We start from the raw sequence: 22,595 nt of genomic DNA, 5'->3' as shown, positions 1-22,595 counted from the left end.
CAGCAAAGGAAACAGAGCAGAACATCTCCAACTACTGCAGGTAAATTCACACCACCTGCACCAGAACAGGCTGTGGCTGGCTTATGGATCACAGGAGACAAAGCCTGCTGCCCCTCAGCTGCCCCTCTGCAATGCACACATCAGAAGAGGCAGAGCTTGGGCAGCACTGACCCTGCAGGGGCCCCAAAACTGCTCTTGCAGGGCCCTGGCTCAGCCCCAGCAGTGAATGGGCTTAAACAGGGGCTCAAGCAGCTCCTCAGGCACAGCTCGAGAGCTGCAGCCTCATCCCACTGGTTTTCTCTGTAGTCTTGCAAAGAATTCCCTTGTTCTGCCCTGTCTACCTCTTCCACAAGGTCTTGCTGCTCACTGCCCTGGGGCTTGGCCCCAAGGCTCCCCCGCACCCCAAACTCCGTGCACGAACTCCTCCAGAGTGCTGTGCAGCTCAGAGCTACAGAGGCATCCCACCCCCCTTCCTCAGCCAGCTCCTGCCACAAGTGAGTTAAAAACATCTGCTGTGTATAACATCATGTGGAAAACATGCTCACAGGGCACAATTAGGAATCAAGAATTTTATTTCATGGTATGAACATGCTCCAGGGACACAATATTGATATATATACAGTATAATGAGTTAACTTTAATAAAACAAGGAATAGTCAGAAATAAACAGAGTTAAAAAAACAATAAACAGAAAGACAAATTAAACAGACTCGCAGTTTTTCCCTCTCTACAGGCCTGGCTAAGCAGAACTGAGGAGAAAGGTGAAAGCTGGACATGTGCAGACAGTGTAGTCAGTGAAAGACACTAAGGACCATTTCTCCTCCTCTTAATGGGTTAGGAACAAGTTAAAAATGAAATAATTAATTTATACAACATGAAGCAAAACTCTCATAGTTAAGGTCAGTGTTCTGGAATGAGGAGAATCTTCTGTTAGCATGATGCAAAGATGAGCACACACAGTGTTTGTTATGTAATGTGAGTTTTGATAAATACTACAGAGCACATACTGACCTGCAACAAGAAAGGCTGTATTAAGCTTTTGGAAGTCCATATAAATCCTTTCCTTATTAAAATACATTATGGGCCCACTAGACATTCACAAGTGGGCAGGGCTATAGAGAGGGCCCATGTGGTAGATCTACAAGCCAAACTCCCTGGTTTTACAACAAACTTCCCAGAACTTAACAAAACACACCACTTTAACAGGTGAGCCAAACTCAGAGGGCACATGACCATGAGAGTGTTCCACTTTATTTAAAATCATCTTATAGAGCAAATAATTTGTCCTCCAAGCCTCTGTAACAGGAGATAACCAGTTTTTCCAACCTGCCAATTAAAGGTGTGCAAGTAATTACTTATTGTTTTCCCCTGCTCCAAGGCTCACATAAACGTGCAGAGTACTAAGGTTTTCAGCAGCAGGATTGTTATGTTAATTGTATATCATATGCATTTACAATTTAAGTATTTTAGATATTTAAATATTTTAAATAGAGTGCCACTGTTCCCAGCAGTATCTTGAAGTGATTGATACCTGTCAAGTAAAAGGATCTTCAATGGTCCTTTTGAAAGCACAGTTCTGGTTTAACTCCCACAAAAACCAGATTATTCAATAAATGTTAGCACAAGATACAACACAAAAAGGAAACAGAAGTTATCCCTGGTTCTGAGAACTAGCACAGGCCACAGCTATGCTTTTATCTGCTTGGACTCAGAACTGAAAGATTTTAGGCAGCATTTAGGCCATTTTCAGTCTGGATTTTTTGATGAGAAATATGTAGTTAGAGATAATGCAACTCTATTCAAGCACATTTAAAATAAGATCAGGTCTTCGCATGCAAAACCAACCACAGCTTCAGTCAAGAAAATTTCTGAGCATTCACCTCTAAAGGCTATGCTAGAAAAAAACAAATGCTAGTGTTTGTATCTGTATGTTGTACGAATTTAGGTGACACTCCCTCCAATAGAGAGGGCAGAATGTTCTTCCAGGTCACGATCCTGAAAAAAAACCCCATTAAAAACACCAGAAAAAGCTTACAACTGGTTTAGAATAGCACTGAATATATCCCTCAGAGCAAAATATGTCCTTACAAGACCAGTTTTAACTATTACAGCTCCTGTTACAGACCCCAAGGTACCTCCAGATAACCATCACGACAACAAGAAAGGGCATTTCACTTCTTTAAGGACTTCACAGAACATTCTGGTCAAAGCAGATGTGGCTGCTAGCAAGGACTCAGGACACCTGAGGAGCTGTCTTGTTTTCAGTGCGACAGAAGGAAACCTGCATCAAGGAAACTCCATTTCTCCTGTCAGTAATCACAGCTTTTACCTGTAGTAACCCAGGTAACACCAAGGTGAGGGCACAGCCCATCCCTCCACCCTGGCACAGGAGCTGCTGGGATACCCACAGCTGTCGTGCTGAGTTACAAAACACACACAGTCTGAGGGAGATGTATTTTCTCTGTGACACAAAAGCAACATATTAAAGTGATATGTGTCTATTAGCAGCAAAAATACTGAATAAAAAGAGCAGCCATCACAAATAAATGGTTATTATCAGAGACCAAAATTTTTTTCCTCTCATCAGAGCATAGTCAGAGATGCACACAGTATACACAGGAACACAGACAGCACCAGCTGTGTCAGGAGATATTGTTCTGGGAAAATTGGGCAATTCATTTTGTTTTACTAAAGGAGAGTCCAATTCATCCTCAGTGTAGAGCAGTGGCCCAGTGCCTTGCAGCCAGGGATGAGGAAACAGAGGCACAGTGCTCACAGCCCCACAGCTGACACCAAGTCCTAGTGTTACAGCATCCTCCTTCAATTATCTCAGCTGTTCAGATCACAAAACCACTCACACAAAAATTCCAGCCCCAAAACATAAAAAGCTGCCAAAGTAACACAGCCTTAAAAGAAGGAAAAAGCTCTCTTTTGACTTAATATCCAAGGTTGCATTCTCCACAGTGCCAGCAGATCACAAACAAACTGATAAAATAAAAGAACTATTAGACACCCTTGATTTCTTCTGCACTTAAACAGAGCATGGTCCCTTCTCAGAAATCTCAAGACTTTTGTGGTTCATGTTTTTCCTATCCAGCTACTTTCTCTGTACAGCAAGACAGCAAAAAGGGAGGACTGTGTATTTGACACACAACACAACTGGGTTAACAGCCACAGTGAGGAATATTAAATAAAAAGATTTGATGCTCGTAAAAGTTTGCAGCAACTACATTCAAACACAGATCAGTGCAACAGAGGACAACAGTGAAAGCTGCCAGTTATGTGCAAAGCAGGGCATAAGTCAGATTTACCAGCCTCAATTTCAGGATTTCATTAACTGTTTTGAACTAACATATCTAGCACTTAAACACAATCTAGAACTCAATCACACATCTATTTTCTATACATCTCAACAAAGATTACCAACAAGTTTCCCTGCACAACACATTTAATATATGGAATTTCACAACCATCAATCATTTATACCAGTTTAATATGATGTTAATATAACATACAATATACAGGCAACTAAGGAAAAATACATTTTTTAAAAATAAAAAATTAGAGCCATGTCAAACTGTGCCATCTCTTGAATTCCATATTCTGGCCTTATAAACTCACTGATATTTACAGGAATTCTGACCAGGTCACACTACTGCAGCAGGGAATCAATGACAGCTCCTGGCTTGGCTGAACGTTTTCTGTTTGGAGAGCAGAAAGGAAAGGGAAAAACAACACCACACACACATCATTATGCTGTCTAGGAAAGACAAGGACAAGCCACATTTCAAGTCAAAACTACATGACATGACTTCTCCATAAGCAAAACCAACCAAACAAAAAGCACAAGAAAGCAGATGCTGCAATCTCCCCCAGCAGCCCTCTCTCTCCATCCAGTGTTGGCATTGGCAATGTGCCAGACTGTGTTAAACTGCACCACCAAATGCACCAGAACAAAGCAAGGAGCTGGAAGAGGAGAATGCAGTAAAAGAACATCACAAAATCCCCAGACAAGTCTTTCTGGATAAGATTTAGTGCAGTAAAGAGATTTCAACTTGGTTCTGTCACACCTGGCAACACTGAACTACACCATGCAAAAATTTTGCTTTCTCATTAAGCAAATGTTAGAAGATTCGTGGTAAATTTGCATATACAAACTTAAGCCTTCCCTTGGGTAAATCCCTCATTGCATATAAACACCCCAGAGTTCTTCACCTTCTCCCTGTCTTGGGCCTGGATTTTCCTTTTGAAGTCCTCGGCCTCTCCAGCTTCATCAGAGATTGCCTCAAGCTTTCCTCCGTGTAAGCCAAGTAAACATGGGAAAGGTCCACTTCAAAGGGCTAGAAAAACACCAGAAAAACTCATGAGACAAAATCATCAGAATAATTTTATACACTGATCAATGATGCTTTCATGAGACTACAAAGACTCATTTCTTCAAAAGAAAAGAAAACTGAAATGGGACAGTTTGGCTCTAAACAGAGAGTGGCAGTCTCAGGCAGGACTTGGGCCTGTGCAGCTCAATACATTAATTCAATAGTCACTCACATCTTTCTCTTTTTTATCCAGGACAGGCGTCTGTTTCCTCATATTGTTTCCTGTATATGCAACACATTTCTGTAAGCACAAAAAAGGTTTGTTAGTAAAGCCTAGTGTGCACAATAAAACTGACTGCAGCTCCACCAGCTTCTTCCTGGCTCAATTAAACCCCTCAGAAGCTCACACTTCATTAGCCTGTACACAAGGCAGGCAGCCATTCTTACCAGCTGCCACTCCCCTATGTCTTCATTCCAGTGAACGTAGTCCTCGATCATTTGCTAGAAATCAGGACAATGAGTGTTAGACTTGCACATGCACTTTCCAGAACATACATCCTAAGGCCTGGACAAGCTACTTAAGAACAGTCTTGATCCCTTACAAGTTGTTCCTATCAGGACAGCTATATCCTGTGCAAAAAACACCCCATTTATACTCTGAAGACTACAGAAGAGAAAAATACCATTCCCAAATTGTATACACTGGAGAGCCCCCTAGAGCATGGGGTTTCCATTATGCCAACACTATCAGGACAGCAGTAAGCAAACACTGTAATATGGAAAAAAATGAAAACTATAAAAAGAATTTCCCTTACTTTTCCCATTAAATAGTGTGCATTATATTTAAGCTCATTGTGAACTTTCTGTACACTGGAGTCACAAAGAATGTCAAAGATCTAAAAATCAAGTCTTTGTGTTAATATCAGACATTAGCAAGCATAGCTTGAAGCTAGTGGGGAAAAAAAAAGATTTGGAACAGACTCACTGCATGGGCACACAGTGCATATACCAGTTAACTGTGTGGAGAATGTGGTTTTCTTATTTTTATAAGCCTTTAGGAAAACACGCTGCAGGAGAACTGAGCTTAGCCCAGCACAGCCCCTGCCCCAGGCCCTTTGCCTTCACCTGGTAGTCCCGAGGAATGAAGTTGTCTATGATGAGAATCTGAAGTCGAAGCTCCCTGCTCAGCTGCCGAATGTTTTCCAGCAACCCTTCAATCTCTCTCTGATGCTCTTGTTGTAGATCTCCCATCTGAAAACAAAACAGGCATTTGAGAGGCATCAGACTTACCTTAAGACGTGCTAACAGCCTAAGGAGAACAGTCTTTTGTCTATATGAGGTTTTTGGAAAACAAAAGCAAACTCTGGTTATTGGTACCAAAATATCTCTGAACAATAAACCCTCTGAAACATTTCAGCTCAGAGATGGCTGAAAGCAGCATCAAGTTCTCAGTTTCATAAACCCAAAACTGGCCTTCTGCCAATCCAAGCTGCTTCAGCTAAGACCAGAGGAAGAGCATGAGACAAGGCAAGGTATCCTTGGCAAGGTTTCAAGGGAAATCTCTGATCTCAAAGACCAAATGCATTTTTTAATGAAACAGAAACTCCAGCCAAAGGATACACTGATCCAGTAACTGAGGATGAGGTAACAAGGGCATCAGTCATAAAGGACAGGCAGCTCAGAGCAGAGAAGCCTTTGGGCTGCAGCAAAGCAGGACATGGGGCTGCCAGCAAGCAACTTGCATTATATTTCAAAAATAACCACTGGTTTTTCTTGAAGTTCTTAACATATCAGGGTCTCACACATAACCCTTCTTAGCCTGGCCTGGGGAAAAGCTCTACAACATGCTGTTCTAAAACTCCAACTCCAGTCTTAGCATTTTTGAATTATATGAGCCAAATGCACAGCACAGAAAGACATTTCTAAACATACAGCACATTTTCCAGCATCACAAAGCTGATGGCTTACCCTTCCCAGCTCTAGTGCCTCCCAGGATCACTGGCTGAGGACTTTAGATACTAACCTCTGACTTTGCAGCCATAAGCATGGTCCAGACTTTCTTCATTTTTTTGGTTTTCCCCTGTGCTTCCTCCTGGAGGTTGGTGTACTTCTCCTCGATGTCCAAGCGTTCTTGCTGTGGACAACATTTTAGCACAGACACACACACATTAACAATCACAGAAACTCTCTGCAACAGTATGAACAAGAGGAAAAACTGCTTGAACAAAGCATTTGCCAAGAGCACAGAGCCCTGGCTGAGCCAGGCTGCCTCAGACCTGCAGGGGTTGCACAGTCAGTGAGTGACCTGTGGAAGGGTGGCTTCTGCAGTGCTTCCAGAGCAGAGCCACACCTGGCTAACATATCCTGGCTTGTTGTGCCATTGCTGTTTGCAGACAGCCACAGCAGAGAACCCTACCTCCTTCTCCTCGAGCTCCTTGCGAAGCTGCTCTGCTCTCTTCCTTCGTTCTTCCAATTCCATGTTTGATTCTTCTAGAAGCTTCTCTTGCTCCTCTGCTTTTGCCAGCAAGTCCACTCCTCCCACAATCACCTTTTTCTCTAATGCAGACAGTTTCTCCAACAGGGACTGGTGCTCTTGCCTAGACAGACAGGTAGGTGTGAGACTTCCTGTCCTACCGTGCTCAAAAGGCATCGGGTCCAGCTTGGTTCTATAGCCCAGACAACACTCACAGGGCTGGAAAAACTTGTCCTGCTGCTAAGGATTGAAGTGGAAGTGAGGCACTGCAAGTGAAAGCAGCAGGTTCCCCAAGCTCCAGCTGCCACCACTTTCTTTCAAGCAAAACCAGGTCAGCAGAGAAGTGCCTCCCACTGCAAGTCACCTCTGTGAGGGGCTGCAAGCACCCGGTGACATCACCAGGCTACTGAAGGCACCCTCTACCCAAAAGGGCCCTGCTAACACAGCAATACCCAGAGGCAGCTGCTGAAACAGAGGAGAGTGAACAGAGATCAAGGCAGAGCAGCTGAAGTACAAACCAGGAATGCTGGCTGCTGCTGGAACAGTCCATTTGCATAGGGTAGTGTGACCTCAGCAGTTTTTGGCTTCAGAATAGAGCCCCCCTACATCAAAATTACATGCTTGTGACTGCTGCAGGAAACCTGGCCTCTTACAGAACAGTACTGCTGCTCCTCACAGGTCTTGGGAGATTCATTTATGTTTCTAGGCTATCTTGCACAATTAAGTAAAGTTAAGAGAGGAAGCGGCAAAAGGATAAAAGTTTGTCTTTCCCATATACTCTATGCACTCAAAGCAGAGTAAGTTCCTCCTTCACCTTGAAAATAGCAAGGGATGATGTTCACTTGCTACAAAGTTTGACAGGCACCTTACCATGCATCTCCAGATATTTGTATGATTAAGGAAGGAACAACTCGCACGACCACACAAACTGCTCAGAGCATGGTACTCACTGAGCTTTGAGCAAGTCTTTTTCTCTCTTCTCCAGTTCAGCTCTGGCTTTATTTCTTTCTTCTTCTTCCATATCAAGCTTAGTTTCAAGAGCTTTTCTCTCCTCTTCAATCTTTGCTTGCATCTCTACCATCTTATCAGGGGAAACTTTCTTTTTGCCTTTGAAAGACATGGGGAAAACAAATTAGTTCACGGAGAAGTAAAACAACCTCTGTATCACAGTATTTTTTCCAAGTTCATGTTCAATACTTGCATTTAACAAAAATTTCATTAGGTATCAGCTTCAAAATGAGCAAAATTCAGTCCTTCAAATCCCATTTCAACATTGGGCCAGTAGTTACCAGCTCCTACAGAGCAGCAATGCTGTGCAACTAACACTGGAACCTAACATCCCCAAAATATAAAACATACAAAGAACACCTGGAGAAGAAACACTGCTTGAAGAGAAGCCCAGTCTGGAAACTCTGATGTTCTAACAATGCAGATCAGGCCAGACGAAGGGAAACACAAGACTGCCTTGACCTGCACTACAAGAGCTCAGCTACCAAAAGTTACATACTCAAATTTCAGATTAGCATCTTCACCATTCCCCTCATTCATTGTCCTCCTTACAGGCTCACCTGTTCCAAAGTGAGCATACAGAATACAGATACTTTTAAGAACACACTACTATGAAAATAGAGAAATTCAGAACAGCCCTATGAAAACCAGGGAACTAAAGAAACTTCTTGATGATACTTGGTGTATGTAACAGTGAATACTCACAGATTTGGAAGTACCAAGCTTCGCTTTGGTTTAACCAGCTGTGTCTTTACAACAGAACTAACACAGCAGCCCACCATGTCCATGCCTTGGAGAGCTACAAAGGGAGTTGCCAGAGCAACTCATTGAACCTACTGACCTCAAGATTTGGTCCCAAACACCCCAAATTTGAAACAAAGCATTAGGCTGCTGCTCTTGAAAGCCACTCTGCAAGTCTTGAGCCTACTTTCTTTGCAATGCCAGGAGTGGCCAAGGCAGTCGAGCATAGAGATTCTGGGGGGTTATGTGGAATGAGGATGCATTTCCTCAAATCCACAAGTCCTAAATATCCATTTATTCACAAGTAAATCCATAATTTTCTTGTTTTGCTTTTCCAGATATGAAAAAAACCCACCCTATAGAATGCACCTGAAACTAGCAGGAGCCACTGACTGCCACCTGACTCTTTTCCATAGTGACATAATGCCAAAACACATTCAAGGAAGCTGTTCAGTAAAAGGCTTCTCCTCCTCCATTCCTCAAGATATTCAGCTTCATTTATATACATATGTATGTATTTTATTTATAATCATATATACATGTATGCTCCAGCAAAGTGTCCTGCATATGGAAACATGCATACACATATTTTCACATCTGCATATATATTTCTTCATACACACAAGAGCTCCAATTACTTTTGTTGCAAGGCAAGGACCTCACTACTACAGCAAACAACATCTTCATTGCCATCTGCTAGACTTCAGAATCAGATAATGAGCACTTCTTTCTGGGCTTGTGGTGCAAAAATCTCTCACTAATTAGTATTTGAGTAAGAGGCTTTCTGGAAGTGCTATACAGAGCTCATCATATGAGATAAGCCAGATAAAGACTTCTGACTATTAGGACATAGCCCTATATATTCTCAGTTTAGGAGAAAAAGTTGAAGTGAAGCAAGTTGTAAGATCCTCTCACAAGCTTTGCAATTGTAAGGAGGTGAAAATCAATTACACCAACCTGCTTGATCTTGCATTAAGAGGAAGTAGAAAGCAAATCGCAGAGAGGCAGCAAACACATAAAAAGAGGAGGAGAGAAAATGTTATTGCTTTGGTCATTTTGGACAAAGATCATCAGCAACAGAACAAACACCAAATTTCACATTCATGTTTCTAGGGTAGAAAATATGAGATAATCATAACAAATAACCCCCCTAATAGAGCAAACACTAACACATCATGTTGCACTAAAGCAGAGACTGTGTCTGTACTTCAGAGTGCTTTGCAAACCCAGGATAATCTTCAGCTCACTCTTGCATTCTTCTGCCCATTCAATGCAATGCTGGATCTAAACACAACATTAGGAGCCAGCTGCAAGGATCATGACCTAAGAAACAGTTGAAGGGGGTGTATTTCTCCCTCAATTAACAAACTTAATGCTCCCCACACTCAAGAGAGCCAATTCTGTTATGTTACCTGTGAAATATTAGCATTCAGAATACATGTTCTAAATTTTAACCAAGATTTTCAAGCCAATTCTTTGCAAGATACAAGACAGTTGCACACAGGGAGTCTCAACACAAGATTTCTCCATTCAATTACACAGGGGATTAGTAGGTTAATTTGCAGTAATTGGTGCTTCCATAGAGGTATAGAGCCACTTTTGGTTATTCAAGCAAGTGCAACAAAAAAGGCAGGACAGGAAAGGGGTAATGAAAGACACCACATGCAGAAGGGTCACACTAGAGGACAGTTAATATCCCAAACCACAAAAAGCTACACTTATCCCAACTGCCTTAAGCCCAGCACAACTTCCCCACAGGAGCTACCTCCAAACCTGAAGGAGATGGACTCATCCACCTGCTGACACATCAGCAGTTTGCTATTAACTGTCCTCAGCCAAATAAAACACTCAGGTTCCAAGCAAGCTTTAAAGGAGCAGGATTGAAGCAATCAAACTCCCAGGCTACAGCCATATGTCCCACTGAAGGTCTCCCCTGGTTGTGCTCCTGCTAACCCTGCCTGCTACTGCCCTTCTCTGAGCTGAGGCTTTCCACTAACATCACTGTGTAACAGTGAGTGAACTGTGCAGCAACACTCTCCAGGGCCTCTCCACACAGGGAGAAGAGGGGAGTGCTTCCATCCAGGATCAAAACAACACCAGCTGAAGTCCCCACAAGCTGAGTCCCAAGAAGTGATTTGTTGCCTCAATCCTCAATTTGTTGCCTCTGACCAAGAGCAGCCCAGACTTTCCTAATTACTACATCAAAATCTGGATCTCCTGTTCCTTTGAACTAAGTCCCACAGAGATCCAGAACTTAGGATCATGGGGCACTTAAACCCCAACCACCAAAGATATTTTTTTAAGTATCTGCAAAAATAAAGCTGATCAACCAAGCATTGCCACATTTTCTTTGTTAGTATAAGCCTCATGCTGTTTGACTGTTCTCCAAAACTAATTTTGAGAAGGCAGAGTCCAATACAGAATTCATCTCTAGCTGTCCTGTTTATGAATTCATATTGTAGCAATTCCTATTAAAAAGTTAGCTCAGTTTTTCCCCTGTATATTAAAAGGTGCACTTAACACAAGCTGCAAACTGGATTTTTTTAACCTATTATTTCTCAATTACCTTTAAATCTTGCTCAAGCAGCCTACTGCATTGTTTCCTATTCTCTCACATACCTGGCTAACAATGTGCACGTTGAATAACTGTTTCGAGCATGGAAGCAGCAAAGGAAAGGCATGCCTTAGCAGAGTTACAGCTTGAGGTTTATCTTTCCAACAGACACAGCAGGGAAGAGTGCAACATTGCAAAATGGAGTGTGCAGATTATGGAAAGGCCAAAGCTTAAAGGACTTAAGAGCTCCCACTCACTAGTGAAGGACTTATCCAGAGGTTTCTCTATGACAGAGCATGTGGAGTCTGAACTACTGCTGCTGCTACTGCCTGGAAAACAGAAATGCGTCCCACAGAAAAACCCAGAGAGGAAGAAACATGCAGATGGGAAGTTAGTTCTAAAGGAAAGAAACCCAGAAGAGCCAGCAACCTAGTTCAAAAAAGCACAAGTTCCCATTAGGAAGCATTTGCTAGGATCCCTCCCAGACTCAGCTTGCAAAGCCACCACTTCCCAGCACAAAACTGCATGCTCAGAAAGACATTTCAGTTAAAACCCATCTTAACCAGACTACAGCTTAAAACAACATGCCAAGGCAGCTTCCATTTCAAGCAACAACAGCAGAGAACACCAGATCACAGTGGAGAAGGCTGTGGCTATCTGCCAGAGCAGAGGATTCAGTGACCATGAATCCTTTCCAGTCCTATGCACATGGCAATGTGCACTTCTCACTCTGGAGGGCAGAACCAGCTTGCACAGGGACAGTCAGTGTGCACTCCTGTGAAGCAGCTCCCTTAGGGAACTTAACTAGAGTAGCTTGTTTGGGAGTTGAATAAGCCAGTTATTCACCCTCTACTCCTTCCAAGCAGCACTTTGAAGGTGGTCTCCTCTTGGGAGGAGATTTGGGCAGGACATTTGGAGACAGTGGTCAAGCTTTCCACTTCTAGAAATAACCAAAAGGTGAAAAATGAACTTGTTACAACTATCACCAAAGGCATGGCATCATAAAAGTAATTTACTACTACTTGGACAGACACCAAAATGAATAAAGTACACCTAAAAGCAGGAACGCTTTAACAGGAATTTTTTTTTTACAGATGTGGGTGCTTCAGGACAGGAAGGCAGTTTGAATGTCAAAATGAATTTACTAGAGAAGCTGGAAGCTGGGACATAGCACTGGGCTTGGTTTCTCTCCTATCCATGAGGAATAACCAGTAGGGTTCTAGGAGTACAGCAAGCTCCCAAGAAGCCACAGCATCCCATGGTACACAATGACCTGCAATTCCAGGTTCAGAAACATGCCCTGGAGTTTAGGTGATACACAGCAGTTTAACACTAAGGTGGGACAAAGCAAACTTCACCATGGGATTTTTCACACTGCTCCCCAAAAAAGTATGTTCTTGATGTCCCACTAAGCTTTTCAGCTAGCACAGAGACACCCACAGGTCAAGTTTTCCCTCTATCAATATAAAATAGGACATCAGAAGAGTCACTTACTGAAGATCTGTAAGACAGATGAATCCTTTGCCTAAACCACAGCCAAAATTCCCCTCCAATCATACCCATGGCTATAAAAACCACACCTGCCTACAAATGATCTTTGGTGTCTTCTTCCTCCCACCTCCTGAGCAGGGGAAGTTCCACACCAGCAGTCACAAGCCATACGCAGCCACCTTGCGGCACCCGAGCCACCACAAAGGATGATGTCACAACAAGCACAGCTACCCGAGTGGAAGCAGGCACCACACAGCTTTGGAGCTGTGATCTACACAGACGGCACCAAAGGGCTTCGTTTCTAGGAGAGGCATGATAATTGCAGCGGCATAGGGCACCTCTACATCTCCTCTTGTCCTCGCCTGGCTCTGGCTACACTCCCTACAGCAGCCTGTGGGGCAGAGGGGACTGGAGGCACTGACAGAATCTCTGCTGCCTTACCGCGCCGCTTCTTCCGCTTCTCCTCTCCAATCTCCCCGTCTTCATCCTCCTCTTCGGAATCGCTGGTTTCGGAACCAGAGATCTCTTCCCCTAGAAGAGAAGAGTGTGCTTCTGTCAAAAGCTTTCCTTCACCTCGTAACAGCTTGTTACTGTGACAGTAGCATTTGTCCAAACACAGCAGTGCCTGACATCAGCTTACGAGTACCTGCAGAAGTCCTTAACTGTTGTGCAAGCAGACAGCTTGCCATGGCTTAGGAAACCCAAGGACAATCAAGATAAGGAACTGAATGCTGTGATGTCAGTGTATATGTATTAAAGCTCAAGAAGTTGCTTTTTATTAAAATAGAGCATCTTTGCACAGTTGAAGCTACAAAGTTTTCTTAGAGGATTCTACCATACCTTCTCTTCCACCTCACCTTCTATCTCAGATGAAAGAAAAAGAAAGAAGCATTACTGACCATTTCCTGCTTCTCCTGAATGGGACAGACAAAGAGCAAGTCCTACTGGAGCTACTGGCTACAGCTGTTCTGTGAATATCTCCAGAGAGAGATGCTATGAATCTGGTTACTGTTTAGCAAGCATCCCTCTAGTAGGATCACTCCATGTTGATGGACTAAGAAGAGACACAAGGCTACAAAGTTACATGGTTTAAAGAAACTTTCTGGTAATCTAGTGTTTAGAAACCCAGTTCCAGCTCCACAAATTTGGTTCAATTTTCCTCCTGATAAATGCATCCCTCCTTCGCAATCAGAGAAGAAGTGTGACCTGTTGTTACAGTTCAGTTTAACTTCCTACACCATGTTAGTTGTGTCCAGAGCCCCCGTGTTCGCTAGGGAAACCCAGGGAAACCTAGGCACACTGATCCAGCCCAGAGGCCACCACTCACCCTAGTGCCAAGTGCCACCTAGTGGGAAAGCCGGACCCCATGAGCAGCCTTAGGCACCTCTCCTGGCATCCAGCAGAGCAAACAAAACCAGAATATCTATCTGCACTAGTGGCCAACCTCATGTGATACATATTCCAGTAGCAAAGATGTTCCCATTCAAGCAGAAGAAGCATTATGCAGAGAGGAACACAAGCGGAAAGGAAAGTCTCACCTTCTTCCAGTTTTTTCTTCAGCTCTTCAATTTCTTTCTGGAACTGGCGGAGCATAGCATCCTTGGGATCCTCATTAATCCTGGCCTTGTTCTTTATGTTCTTGGCTCTGTTTGCATACCTGAGAGTGCTGATGGTCTCATCGTAGTTGTAATCTGCTGGTCCGATGTTTGCACACTGTGATACATGGAGACCAAGTTACTGGAGGACAGTGTCAGAGCCCAGCACAAGGCACTGCAGGAACCCAACCCCAGCTCTGACAGTCTCACACTGCTACTCCTTCCCAAGCTTTCCTGCTGCTTCTACACTGAAGCCACTTTTGACTACCCAAGCACAGGTTCTGTTTGATCTCACGCATGTATGTCCACCTGTGCTGTGTTTAGAACCTCATCTACAGAGGCAAAGAGGAAAGACAGAAAGAGATGCACACAGAAGGCTCTCTAAGCTGCAAACATCTTAGGATTAGTGAGGTAAACACCAGTTTGTTCAAGGCACTATGCTATCCCTGCAAAGATGCAGCCCAATAGCTGGCACTGGAAAGAGCACCTCTTAGCTTACCATCATGGTTTTGGAGTTGCCCCCCAGGGAGTCCTGCAGCAGCCGTGTGAGTTTGGAGTTACGGTAGGGCACGTGGGTGCTCTTGCCATCCACCAGGGCAGAGATAACATTGCCCAGGGTGGACAGAGAGAGGTTGATCTTAGTGGCTTCCTTCAGTCTCTGCCCTGTGGCTCCAGTTTTTGTCTGTCTTTCAGAACCCTGCAAAGGGAACATGAAGCAGGAGTTAAAACAGATCCTCTAATACATCTCCCTCCAAACAGAATCAGCTACATGTGAAATCCTGCTAGCTGTCATGTCACTAACCACTTCATCCATTATTAGAGAAACAGGCTAAGTATCTCAGACATTGTTAACAAGTCAAACAGATCTTCAACAGAAGCTTCCAGTGCCAGCAAATTCTGGATTGCTTAAAGCAATGCAGCTGGGAAAACGGAGATTTTCCTCCCCATGAACAAAAATGTTATGGGAAATCAGTCAGCAGTTAAAAGGCACCCCAGCTGGAGCTGCCAACTGCCATCTACAACCCTTCCTATCAGCAGAACAAGAGAACACTGCAATTATTTTAAAGTTTCATAGAGCATCTTATACACACAACATGTAAATAAGTTAAAATGAATTTAAATAAGTTGAATGCCTCTAGTCTCTGTTTTTCTGCATCTTCCCCAAGGAAGGATACCTCAGTGTAAATCTTGGGCTAAAGCCATGTTTTACCAGCACAGTTACATTGGTTCAAACTGTGACACCAGAGGGAAGGAACCTGCAAGTGATGAACAACATGGTCACAACCCTCTGGAAAAACCTCAACAACCCAAACCAAATGTCTTGCCAGAGACTTGTCTGGTCCTACTCACAGCAAGGTCAACGAGGTGCAGCTTGCCCATGCGCACGTGCATGTTCCCATCCACGCCCTTCTCACTGCACTCAATGGTGATAGTGAAGATGGCGTGCGAGCGAGAGCTGTGCTCGTTCATGTTTGTGGCACCAACAGAACCTTTGAACAGAGAAAAAAGCAGTGATGTCTTCTGAATTAATCACATGTTCCTCTAACCCTTCCTGCTTTCAGAGGAGAGTCATTCCCACCTCTTTACCTAACCCTGTATTCCAGAAGATGGCAAAGGGATGCTCAGACTCAGCAGCAAAGTCTATTCTTGGGACACTGAAGTTGCACTACAGTTCCAACCTGGACTGGTAGAAGGTCCTGCAGCCTGCTATAGCTCTAAGCCAACCACAGACTCCCAAGACCAGCAACTGTCCTCATCTGTTTAAAGATCAGTAGCCTAAGGTGTTCACAGCAGATCCCTGAAAACAGTTGTATTTTGGGAAATAAGAACACAATAATCCATGCCCAAGGGCAACAGGAGTCAGAACTTTAAGTCATTAAATAATCTGAGCTTAACTAAGAAGTCTTCCAGAACACAAACTACCTCCCACTCGCAGCACAGGGCTGATGCTCACCCTGATCAGAACTGAAGCAGAAAAAGGATGAAGAGATACACAAGCAGTTCTGACAACACTGACTGCCCTCACTGCATCCTCCCTCTGCTGATCCCACTGGCACTGGCTGATGTGGGAAGCAGAGCCCTCTTTACCTGCCCCTGCAGAAAAGAGGTTTGGGAGGAGATACCCCTATTGCTCTGTTCAGCCAAACACTCTTCCCAACAACAGGACTAGGATCTCCTACTGTGGTCTGGCAACCAGACCCTTACTCTGTCTGAGCTATAAACCTGCCCACAGCAAGGCTACGTACGGTTCTTGTGGCCCAGAGTCATGATTCTGTCCATATCATCTGCATTGTTTACAACATAAGCTGAAAGGTCTTTGATATAAACTCCCACATCAGGTCTCTCTTTCACCTAAGAGAGAAACAGTTCAGACTGAGCATCCCTGGGAGATCCCCAACAGCAATTCTAGTGACACTGTAACAGTATAGTGGTTTACTGCTCCATTTTCTGGCTTGCACATAAAACCCTCCACTTGGAATCAGAGCAGATAAGGAATAAAGACTCATGCATGACAATATACTACTGTTTTCCTCTGGGGAAAGACATGATTTTAAATCCTAGTCTCTAATTCCCAGGACTGCTGAGGGGCCTTTGGGGTAGAACTGCAGGTACAAAACTGCCTCGGGTGGAACAGACCAAGTGGAAGAGATTCAAAGAAGCCAGCAGTGACATCCAGCTATTGCATTGCAAAGGAAAGAGGACTGCTAGGAGCCCAACCTCCCACTTCCTACAAGTGCTTCTCTGATCTTTAAAACAGAATATTGCCCTCATTCAAAACCAACAGCACATTCAGAAGACGAGGCTCACCTCTAACCTCTGTGTCTGGTCCTTTCCCAGCAGGTCCCGCACTTCCTCATTGTAAATCTCCAGGTAAGAGACACGAACTAAAAACCTGCAGATGAACAGCTGGGTAGTTCACTTAGCAAAACATTTGCTGAAGTCCCACAAACACAGCCACAGAGTGCAAAGAAAACAGTGAAATTCCATCACAGTCCTGCTTCCCCTCAAGAACTGCCTAAGTGGGAGCCTTTCATCTTGGGAGGAATACCATTTCTGTTGTCATTGTCAAGGTCAGTGTCCTGCTACACATGGACACACATTAAAAAAAAAAAAGACAGAAGCAGTCAAGGGAAGGCATTTACCTTGTATCCCCCTCTGCCTTGGCAATGTGACCAAATATATGGGCAAAGGAATTGGGAATGATGCCTCTGAGCTCAGGAACTGCTCGGACCCCTTCCATGGTGAAGGTTTTGCCTGTTCCAGTCTGCCCATATGCAAAAATAGTACCTGAAGGATAAGATAAAAGAACAAACTCTAAGAAGTTGAGTCTTCTCTAAACTCTAACTGCATTGTTACTTCATCCCTTCTTAGCCTGATGCACCAAACACCTCTATTTTTATGGAGTTAAAATTTCCACCCACTCCAGTAGCTACTGGAGTACAAGGGTGGAGCAGCAGAAAGGCTGGGCAAAACCAGCAAACAGGACCTGTCTGCTGCTTAATGCAGCCTGCAAGGTGTCTAATAAAAAGTCAGCTTGTTTTAAAAGTGCAGAGTGACTAAAGCATGGAATGCTAGTGCACTTCAGTTCCACAAACAAACAATGCAGGCAAGGCCAGTTAATAACATGGTCAATTAGCAGCACATGATTATACACCAACAGCAAACCCAACTACTCCTAATCATTAACCCACAGCAGAAATGGTGTGAGGCTTCTGCTGCAGAGCCACAGCAAAACCCCAGCTCTGAACCTGCAGGTACAGCTACAATTTGGACTAGAGTCAGACTGCACAAGCAGGCATCCACAAACATTACTTAAATCCTAGACTCTGGAATGCCAAAAATATCCCAGTTCTTAGATTTAACCTAGCATTGCTGAAAATCCACGTTTTTGTTACCAAGCCACTGACATTACAGATTGGAAGAACTGAATATAATATTTCAGCTGGAAGAGATGTACAATGATCATATAATCCAACTGCCCAAGCAATCCAGAGCTGACCAAAAATTAAAGAATGTTGTTAACATATTGACTAAACACCTTTTAAATTTCAACTTGGGGCAATGATGACCTCTCTAAAAGCCCTGTTCCAGTGTTTCAGTAAAGAAATGCTTCCTAATGTCCAGTCTAAACCTCCAGAGGTACACCCTTAAATCATTAATTTTCAAACCATGAATTTTAATCAGCTGAAAACAGTGTCTGTTAGCACAAGAGATTATCAGGCATTTTACAAGCCTTGGAAAACTTTGTAAACTGTTGTTGTTTGTGGCACACTGTTAAGGAAAGCAGTAATCAGCTTTCCTTTATATATTACATTTCCATGAATAACACACACAAATCATGACTGTGCTCTTCCCAGCTGCAGGAAGCAACAGACTATCTGTGGGGCAGGGCAGATGTGTTTAAGTGGTCATCTCACTTTGAAAATAGCAAAGTTCAGAGGAAAGAATGCAGCAGCTCCATGCAGAGGTCTGGTATGCATACCTAGTGACAGCCCAGCGTGGCAGCTCCTGGGTACTGAAACTGTACAGTGAGGAGCTGCTGAGAATTCTGATCATGACATAAGTGCATATCTTTTGCAAAGAGAAGATAAGCATAAAAAATTAAGCTCACTGACCTCAGTGGAGTCTCCTTCATCACTCAACTCCCACTGTTAATGACAACAGTGGGTACAACCACTGAGCATTCAGAACAGCAAGTACCTTCAGGCTATTTTAAGTTAGAGGCCACAACAGAAATGATCTGCGGCTACAGCCCTCAGAAGGTGAAACTCCCTTAAACAAGATCAGCAGGAATTTTAACAAAGCAAAGAATAGCAGACAGGATGGGATTCTTCCCTTAAAACAAATACTTACCATTGTATCCCTCTAGGACAGAATCTATAATAGGTCTTGCTGTTAAATTATAGACATCCAGCTGTTTACTCTCTGGTCCAAACACTGTGTCAAATGTGAATGTCTTAGGAGGTTCATTGGATGAGTCTGTTTTATGGACAGTTATAGTTCCCCTCATCTCATCCACATTCACTGCCATCTTGTAGCCCGTAGCTTTCTCCCGGTCATTGAGAGGCCGGCAGCGAACAACCACCTTGACATTGTCACAGCTTTCCGGCTTGTCCGGCTTCTCAGGCTTGTTAATCTATAATTATTAAAAAAATATACACAGGCTGTAACACTAGTGTTAACAAAGAATCACAGAAAGGTTTGGGTGCAAGAAACCCAGTTCCACCCCCTCCCATGGCAGAAACACCTTCCATGCGAGCAGGGTGCTCCAGCCTGGCCTTAAACACTTCCAGGGACCAAACAACCACAGCTGCTTTAAGTAACCTGTGCCATGGCCTCACCACCCTGACAGGAAAGAACTTCTTCCTAATACCAATCTAGCCCTGCCATCTCCCATTAAAAACTATTTGCGTTTAAGCACAAACACTGTTGAATCAGCTTGGGCAGCTACATCTCCAGAGGATCATGAACTTGGGGACTTAAAACCAGGACTGGTTTATAATTAAAGCTGAGAGAACAACACACTTATTCAGGCAATGGGATCTTCTTCTGTTTGCCAACACAGAAACTGAACAAGTAAAGCTTGAGCATTTCACATTCAACATCATCTAAGAATTTTTTCAAGAAACAATTTCACCTTGCAATCTGCAACAAGTTTGCTGGAATTCGGTGCAGCCATGACATTCTTCTCCAGTAACACTGACTATACACTCTCAAACCTCATAGAGCACATAACTAAATACCAGAGAGTGCTGGCTGAAGGGAATTCATTTTAATTACAACCCTCAGTGTAAATGCTCAAGTTTAATCCTTTAGAAAACCTGAATGTTGTATTATGAAACCTCACATTCATTTTCTTTCATGTAGTTACCAAAACAAATCTTGAAGCACGGCTGATGAATCTAGTTAAGCCTGAGACACTTCCCTGGGCTACAGTTGCTGAGGCTAAGCATTTAACTACTCCTAGAGCAGCTATATTGGATGTCAAGCCGAAACAAACGCAGTTTCCAAGCGCCTCTCCCTCCAGCTGCCACCTGCCCCGATTCCTCCCAGGCCTCAGCAGCGGCTTTTGCCGTCCTGCTGAACGCAGAGAGCGGCTCAGCCCCACTTGGGCGGGGGAGGGACGGCACATGAGACGCCAGCCAAAATAAGGTGCGGGAATCGGCTCGTGTCTCCACGAACCACCCTGGATAGGGGACGAGACCCTCCGGGGCGGCCGGACCTTCACTCCCCGCTGCCAAGGTGCTGCCACCTCTGCGGGGCCTCGCGCCGCCCGCAGCCCCTCATCAGCCCCGGCCCCGCTCGGCCTGACAGGCACCGCCCGTCCTGCGGCTCCTGCGCGCACATGGGAACGGAGGTGACGCGGCCTGCGAACCCCGGGCGCGGCGGGCAGAGGCGCGCAGTGACCGGGCGGCCCCGGGGGCCACACCCCGCCTCCCTCCCGGATCTCACCGGCATGGCGATAGCGATGGCGGCGGCGGCGGCAGCCCGGGGCAGGCGCTGGCACCGCGGAACAATAACGGCACCGCGCCTGCGCCCGCCCCGCCCCGCCCCGCCCGGCGGCCAGACCCCGCCCTGCGGTGCCCGCGCAACCAATGGCGAGCGAGGGAAGGCGGGGCCGAAGGGAGCCCAACCAATGGCGGCAGCGGAGCGGCGGAGGGGGCGGGGCACCCCGTCGCCATGGGGACGGCGGGGCGGGCGGGGCGGCCTGGACACCGCGCGGGGAGTGATGAGAGCCCTCAGGGCTCTGAGGGGCTGACAGGGCTTCGAGCACCTGACAGCGCCCTTGAGAGATCTCCGGCGGGTTTGGCAGGGCCCCGAGCACCTGATAGCGCCCTTGAGAGATCTCCAGAGGGTTTGACAGGGCCCCGAACACCTGATAGCGCCCTTGAGAGATCTCCGGAGGGTTTGACAGGGCTTCGAGCACCTGATAGCGCCCTTGAGAGATCTCCGGCGGGTTTGACAGGGCCCGAGCACCTGATAGCGCCCTTGAGAGATCTCCGGGGGTTTGACAGGGCCCGAGCACCTGATAGCGCCCTTGAGGGATCTCCTGAGGGTTTCACAGGGCTCCCGAGGCTCTGACAAGCCTCCACTGCTCTGGAAGGGCTCCAGGGGGTCTGAAGGGGCTCTGGGTGTCTTGACAGAGCTGCAAGCCCCTACCTGTTCTCCACACAAGGAAGAAAATCCACCTCCTTCTTTTGCTGACTGTAACGTTTTGAATTGCTGATGAAATAGAGGGATTGCAGAGTAACCTAAATATAAACAAGTAATACAGTCCACGTGGTGCATAAATCAGTTAGTCCTGCACTAATAAGGCACGTTTCCAAGTAATTTGTCATTTAGTGTGACGTTTCACAGCATACTGCTGGGATCCTCCACAGCCTCACCTGCTCCTCTCCTGCTCGCAGCATCTCAACATCACACTATCCCTGTGCCACTTATTTACAGGAATTAGATTAAATTATTCCAACAACCTGACCTTGTCCTTTCATAATCTATGTCCTTAAGAGTCAAAGACAATTTTACTCAGCAGGACAGGTCCATGAACAGTTTCCCCAATAGCAGATGCCCTGAATCCCCCTTGTCTCTCTCCCCCCAGGTATTTCTGCACTCTCAAGTCCTGTTGGCAGGTCACAGGGCATTGTTCCAGCCCCACTCCTGCCCTCGCAGCCTTTGCTGTGGACCACCGGGGCCTGGGATCCCTGGGTAAGGCCAGGAATCCCCAGCACCAAGCACAGACACAAACCAAGGGCTGTGCTTCAGTTTGTGATGTATTTTGCCAGAGGGATGTAAGCAGGAGCAGGAATGTGGACAGAGCTGATCTGTACCTTGCAGACCTCCCCACCAAAGTGACCGGTGTATCACAGGGCTGGGAACACCGAAATGACAGCACAGGGCCATTCCCTCAGCCCCAGGTGTGCATCACGGGTGAGTCAGGAAGCTTGAAGACTGGCTATGCAGCAAAGTCTCTTTGCTCTTCACACACTGCCACGGTGTTACTCAGAACTATGCTGCACGCACAGATGCATAAACTAATAATTTAGCACCAGAAAATGTATAACCCAAGGGGCTGGTGAGAGAACAGAGAGTAATGTGTAGGCAAGCAAAGCTGAGGAATAAGGAAAGATACTGGAACCAGCTTCCCACAGAAAATGCTGCAGGAGGAGAACAAAGGGGTCCGGGATCTGAGAGGAAAACTGAGTAGCTTTGAGACATGGAGAGATCCTGGGTGGAAGAAAACGTGGGGTGAAAACGGATGCTGGCAGAGAGGTCCAGCCCCGGGAGGGGACAAGGGTGCGTATGCTCCATGAAACACAGGGAAAAGATACTTCCTGTGACTGGAAGGAAAATAGGTCCTGGCAGGTGCTGGGATTGTGTGGATCCAGCAAATACGTGTTTTGGAGCGGGCCAAGTCG

At 45.2% G+C, this 22,595-nt stretch overlaps 1 protein-coding gene across 1 annotated transcript; it reads right to left on the bottom strand.

Moving 5' to 3' along the window:
* Positions 1-554: 554 nt before the first annotated feature.
* Positions 555-20,753, bottom strand: KIF3A (kinesin family member 3A). The gene is made up of 17 exons (XM_063413281.1): positions 20,632-20,753; positions 19,033-19,315; positions 17,322-17,466; positions 16,987-17,071; positions 16,425-16,530; positions 15,529-15,668; positions 14,678-14,875; positions 14,122-14,296; positions 13,025-13,114; positions 7,740-7,896; positions 6,733-6,913; positions 6,340-6,450; positions 5,442-5,567; positions 4,764-4,817; positions 4,549-4,617; positions 4,216-4,340; positions 555-3,701 (listed from the first exon to the last, which is right to left on the bottom strand). Exons 1-17 carry the CDS (start codon positions 20,635-20,637, stop codon positions 3,653-3,655), a joined length of 2,100 nt encoding a protein of 699 aa, XP_063269351.1. The 5' UTR covers positions 20,638-20,753; the 3' UTR covers positions 555-3,652.
* Positions 20,754-22,595: the final 1,842 nt, after the last annotated feature.

Source organism: Prinia subflava, chromosome 16 (assembly GCF_021018805.1).
Source record: "Prinia subflava isolate CZ2003 ecotype Zambia chromosome 16, Cam_Psub_1.2, whole genome shotgun sequence".
In the NCBI taxonomy this organism is placed as follows: domain Eukaryota; kingdom Metazoa; phylum Chordata; class Aves; order Passeriformes; family Cisticolidae; genus Prinia; species Prinia subflava.
The sequence above is the reverse complement of the archived record's forward strand: the minus strand, read 5'-3'. Positions and strand labels throughout refer to the sequence as shown.